The 3,782-nt window shown below is 67.3% G+C and overlaps 1 protein-coding gene across 1 annotated transcript; it reads right to left on the reverse strand.

Moving 5' to 3' along the window:
- Positions 1-175: 175 nt before the first annotated feature.
- MNEG_13181 (hypothetical protein) lies at positions 176-3,624 on the reverse strand (the record flags this gene model as incomplete). Its single annotated transcript, XM_014038346.1, has 8 exons — positions 176-343; positions 694-918; positions 1,237-1,320; positions 1,601-1,681; positions 1,991-2,116; positions 2,422-2,541; positions 2,882-2,963; positions 3,476-3,624. 8 exons carry the CDS (start codon positions 3,622-3,624, stop codon positions 176-178), a joined length of 1,035 nt encoding a protein of 344 aa, XP_013893800.1.
- Positions 3,625-3,782: the final 158 nt, after the last annotated feature.

Here is a 3,782-nt window from a genome sequence, read left to right on the forward strand (position 1 = left end):
GTCGGGGGGCGGGCGCGGCTCCCAAGAGGCGCTCGCGCCACGAGGGGGCGCGGCCGGGCTCGAAAACGCCGGGGCGGCCGGCGGGGCACCATCGGCCCCGCCCCGCGGCGGGCGGGCTGCCGGCGAGCGCGCGCGTGCGAGGCGGGCGCCAGGCGCGGGCACGGGGGTTTCGCCGCTAGATCTCGCACCGAATGAGGTAGTCGAGGGCGAAGACTGTGAGGGGCACCGCCAGCAGTAGCCCCCAGACCCCCAGGCTGTGCTCTGCCACGACCAGGGCGCACAGGACCATGAGGGGGTGCAGCTTGAGGTGCGCGCTGTAGATCGCGGGGTTGAGCGCGTAGGCCTGGTGGGTGGACCGAGGCGTGAGTGGACCGAGGCGTGAGGAGCAAGGCGTGTGGATTAGGGGTGCGGGTCAAGGGGTCTGGGTCGAGGTATGTGAATTCGGGTGCGTGGATTCAGGTTTGTGACGTGAGGCGTCGGAGGGCCGGGAGGTGGGCCGTCAGGGAAGGGGGCCGCGGTTTGGTGCGCGCATGACGCCGCGATTCGCTGAATCTCGGCAGCACTGGGCAGTTGAGGGAGGCCGCGCTCGACGCGACTGCGAAAATCCCGCGCGCCGCGACCTCAGATCATGGCGCGCCTGCAGATCACATCAGATGAGATCAGATCAGATCAGATCACGCCAGATCGCCGCACCTCGACGAAGTGGACCCCTACAACCATCAGCAGCACGAGCGCGAGCTTCACAAAGCCGTACTCGGTCAGAGCCACAAACGCGATGGGTGTTGTGGATATGATGACCCCCGCGATGGGTATGAAGCTGCACACAAACACGAAGAGGGACAGCAGCCCGACGCCGGGGATGGCGAGCGCCCACATGCCGGCGGCGGTAAGGCACGCGTTGCACAGCGCGATGCGCGACTGCGGGTGCAGGGTCGGCGCAGGGGCGGGGGCGGGGATTGGGGAGGCGCGCGGGCAGGTGGGCGGGGAGGGGCGCGCCCGGGGTGTGGCGTGTTTGCAGGGGTCGAGGCGGCCGCGGCACGAACAGAGCGACACAAGGCGTGGCACGGCAGCGCTCGCCGCGAAAGCGCACGCGGGCGCGCCCAGGCCCGCCGCCGCGGCCGAAAGCACGGGCGCCGGCGAGGACGCCGGCGCAGCCGGTTGCTCAGGTGCCGGTTCAGCCGGTGTCGGTCATTGCAGGGTGAATGACAATCAATTTCAGCTGGCGACAGCGCCCACCTGCGCCTCGAGTGCCTTGCCAAACAGCCTACCAAACACGCCCAGCACGGGCGCCACCTCTTCATACACCGGCGCCAGCCGCGACTGCGCAGCAGGAGGGGCGTCCGCGGCGCGCGCGGCGCGCGCGGCGCGCGGGGCGGGGGTCGGCGGGCCGTTCATGACAAGAACGAGGGCTGGAAGGGAGAGCATGCAGGAGGCCCATCCATGAAGCACTGTGGAGGGCGTCGCTGCCGTTTGTGCCGGCTGCAGCGCAGGCAGGGCGCGGCCGCCAATAGGGCACCAGCATGAAACCGGGCAGTACAGAATTTCAAAGGTCCAGGCAATCCCCGCAACGCCCTGCGTGTGTGTTCCCTCTTGGCCCCACCTGTCTAAGGCTCTGCACGCCCCGGGTGATGAGGGGCAGGTCCCACAGCGTGATGAAGCCCAGCATCATCGACACAAACACCTGCGGCGGCGATCAGGGGCGGCGACCAGGGGCGGCGAGCGTTTGAGCGCGGCCCTGGCGCTTTGCCCCCCCCCCCCCTTGGGACTGCCCTGGGATGCACGCTTTTGACCCGCATGCGCACCTGCACGCATGCCAAGATCGAGCGCACATGCGAAATCACTCCTGCCAACAGTGCACGCACGTGCTCGATGACAAGGTGAGACACACACACACACACACACACACACACACACATGCGGACGCGCGCGCACACACATGCAGACGCGCGCGCACACCCCCAGACACACACACACACACGCAAACCCCCACCTGCATCGCAAACCGCGTTACGCTCTTGAGCATGGCGGTGATGAGGGTGGCTGCGGTGGTGGTGTAGCCCTTGAGCATGCCGCTAACGGCCAGCCCCAGCTGCTTGCTCCGCTCCGCAGTCCAATTCTGCGGGGCGGCAGGAACGACAGGAGCGCCGTTGCAGGAGCGCCTACAAGGACGGAAGATTTCTGTAATCTCTCCACACGCAGCAAATTTCGGAACCGCCAGCACTTGCGATGCAGCAGCCGCGGGCGCCGCTGTCTAATGCTTGCTCACGTGACGACGCCCTGCTTTCGCCACGTAACGCCGGCATCAGCGACAGCGCAGCCCCCCTCCCCCCACGAGCGCGCCGCCCTGGGGCTGCCCCGGGGCGGGCCGGCCGGCCGGCCGCCGCCGCCCCTGGGGCCCCTAACACTAGAGTGTCCCCTCACGTGTCCGTGGTCCGCGGCCGCGCGCGTGATGTCATTCGACGTCGCCAGCAGCACAAACCGCTCCAGCGGCTCCATCACCTGGTCACCCAGGCCAGTCCGCGTCTTCTCCACCAGGACCACCTTATTGAGGGGATCGCCGGTCGCACGCCGGCCGCACCATGGCAGGGTTATGTGAGTGAAAGTGGTGGATGATGTGCACGGTGGGGGGGCTGACGAGGTCGAGGCTTTTCAGGGGGCGCGCAGCAGCCTGGGAGGTTGCGGTCCCCGACCAACCCTTCTGCTAGTGGTGGATGAGGCAGGCCTGGCGCCGCCAGGGCAGGGCAGGGGGGCTCCCAGGGCCGCGCCTGCATGGCTCGTGAGGGAAGCCGGGCTGCGTGCTGCGGCCGCGCCGCGCCCCGGCAAGCTCCGGCCGCGCGCGCGCCCCCCCCGTCCCGCGCCTTGAGCCCGTCCCCGCTCTCACCCAGACGTTGTCGCTCTTCAGCCGGTTCACAAAGTCTGCCCCCTCCCGCGCGATGTCTGGGATCGTCAGCACACCAAACAGGCTGGCAGGGGAGGGGTTCGTGGGCGCGGCGGGCAGGGCTCGGCGGGGACGGGCGAGGTGGGTGGGGAGGAGGGGAGGCGTGCTGCGCGCGGCGGCGGGCGAGAGCGGCCGGCAAAGCAGCCCTTTCACATCGAAATCATCCATGCTGTGCGGCTGCACAGCACGACAGTTGCAACCACGATTCTCCCTCGCCCCCAGCTCCCCCCCTGCCCCTGCCACTGCCCTTTCTTCTACTCGCCACAAACGCGCGCGTGCCACAAACCCGCACGCGCTGGCCCACGCAGCGCCGCCCACGCACTGCACCGCCAGCGCGACCGCGGCTTTGTGCAATTGCACAACAACCCATTCAAATCACCTGTCACCAATCTCCCCCTCCACCACACAAACACACACACACACCCATACACACACGCACTTACACACAAAAGTACGCATCCTCACTGATATGTACACAAGTTCACACACACACACACACGCACGCGCGAGCGCGCGCGCGCATGCTCGCGGCCTCACGTGATGGAGGCGATGATGATCGTGAAGAACGCCACCACCAGCAACCGCCGCTGCTTGTCCGTGTCCGGCACCAGCCACCGCAGCGGCTGCGTGCCCAGCGCGCCCGCGACGAAGCTGTTCCCGATGAACGACACTATGAACGTGCCCATCGCAATCTGTGTGGGGGGATTAGAATTAGGATTAGGATTAGGATTAGGATTAGGATTTGGATTAGGATTAGGATTGTTACAAGATCCCGCGGTCGCCCGCTCCTGGAGCCGTCCAGGCTCATGGCATATGACTTTATCGCATCAGCATTGTGTGACAG

This window comes from Monoraphidium neglectum (genome assembly GCF_000611645.1).
Source record: "Monoraphidium neglectum strain SAG 48.87 unplaced genomic scaffold scaffold03673, whole genome shotgun sequence".
NCBI lineage: Eukaryota > Viridiplantae > Chlorophyta > Chlorophyceae > Sphaeropleales > Selenastraceae > Monoraphidium > Monoraphidium neglectum.